The sequence below is a fragment of the Bison bison genome, unplaced genomic scaffold (assembly GCF_000754665.1).
Source record: "Bison bison bison isolate TAMUID 2011002044 unplaced genomic scaffold, Bison_UMD1.0 scf7180017864302, whole genome shotgun sequence".
Lineage (NCBI taxonomy): Eukaryota > Metazoa > Chordata > Mammalia > Artiodactyla > Bovidae > Bison > Bison bison.
Genome location: NW_011494874.1, coordinates 521,895 through 523,179, shown reverse-complemented (window position 1 = coordinate 523,179; position 1,285 = coordinate 521,895). Strand labels below are relative to the sequence as shown.

The window sequence follows — 1,285 nt, the reverse complement described above, 5'->3', positions numbered from 1 at the left end:
GGTTCTTGGTAGGCATGACTGCCAGCCCGGGGTACGCTTCTCCCAGCGGTAGGGTTACCCCAGGAGGGTCAGGTCTTTGCGGCTGACTTTGCAGGGGCAGCCCTGGCCAGCAGAGGGCAGGAGACTGTCGGTGAACTGAGGAGCTGGAGCGGACAAGCCCAGGAGAGGGGCGCGGCTGGCTCATTTTTCCTGCGTAGGGTGCCTGCCCACCCACCCATGGTGAGACTCCCAAGTGAGATGGTGGGTGGGGACTGCAGCAGCCAGGAGACAGACCAAAAGATCTTATCCCGAACAGCCCACCCCCTCCCTGTTTGGGGACCCTGTGAGCCCCAGGAACTGGGGCACGGAGGGTCCTAGAGAGGAGGCTGCAAAGATGGGGGTACAGCGGGGGCCCTGGAGCTCCCTGGGAGGGATGGGAGGGCTAGGCCTGAGGAGGCTAGAAGGGAAGGAAGCAGAGCAGAGAGATTATTTAGGAAATAGAGTAGGTGTTGGGGTGGGAGGGGGAGGCAGCAGGGAGAAGCTGCTTGGAAGAGGAGGAAATGGCTTTTGGGGGCGGAGCTGGAAAAGTACCAAATTTCTGGGCTCCTGCCCTTCCCCCCAGCATCTAGAGCTCCTCCAGGCTACAGTGCCAGTGAAGTGCCAGGCTCCACCCCGCAGGCCCCCGAATAGATCTCTAGATGCTCAGGCTGAGTCTCTGCCAGCAGCCCAACCCAGTCCTGCAGGGAGGGCCAAGGCAGGAGGGCAGAGGTTCACGGAATAGGACGAGGGGGCGGGGGGCCACAGCAGGGTCCCAGCTGACAGTGAGGTGGATGGGGTAGGCCAAGCCTCAGAACCAGGTGCTGGGCCCTGGGCTGCCCTGGAAAAAGGAGGCACCACTCAGACCTGGGGCAGGCCAAAACCCTAGTTTATTTCAGCATCAGCAACATCTCAGCCATCACAAAAATAAACTCTACCGAGGGCGACGGAAGTCTCTACAGTAAGGTTAAGGGCTCAGCCACCACACAGCGAGCCTCCAGGGCACGTGGTGGGCACGGCCCGGGCAATAAGTTAGGAAGCAGCTGAGGAGCTGGTGGCGGCGGCAGGTGTGGCCAGGGCTTCACTTCTGGGCCGGCATGAGGTCATCGATGGCCTGGCCCTGCTCCAGCCGCTGCTCCATCTCGATGAGCAGCTTCACACCGTCCACCACCATCTGCACCAGCTCCACCTCCGAGAAGCCCAGGCGGTCGGCATTTGAGACGTCGAAGACCCCGCCCACGGCGGCCGTGTCCACACCGCCTGGGGAGAC

At 62.3% G+C, this 1,285-nt stretch overlaps 1 protein-coding gene across 1 annotated transcript in view; it reads right to left on the bottom strand.

The window, feature by feature from the left end:
- Window positions 1-883: 883 nt before the first annotated feature.
- The window catches only part of CKB (creatine kinase, brain), a gene marked incomplete at its 5' end in the record, with an annotated part of 2,636 nt that continues 2,234 nt past the window's right edge, over window positions 884-1,285 (bottom strand). The window contains one exon of the mRNA XM_010851410.1: window positions 884-1,275. Coding sequence (XP_010849712.1) covers window positions 1,097-1,275 — 179 coding nt within the window. The remainder of the gene's footprint in view (window positions 1,276-1,285) is intronic.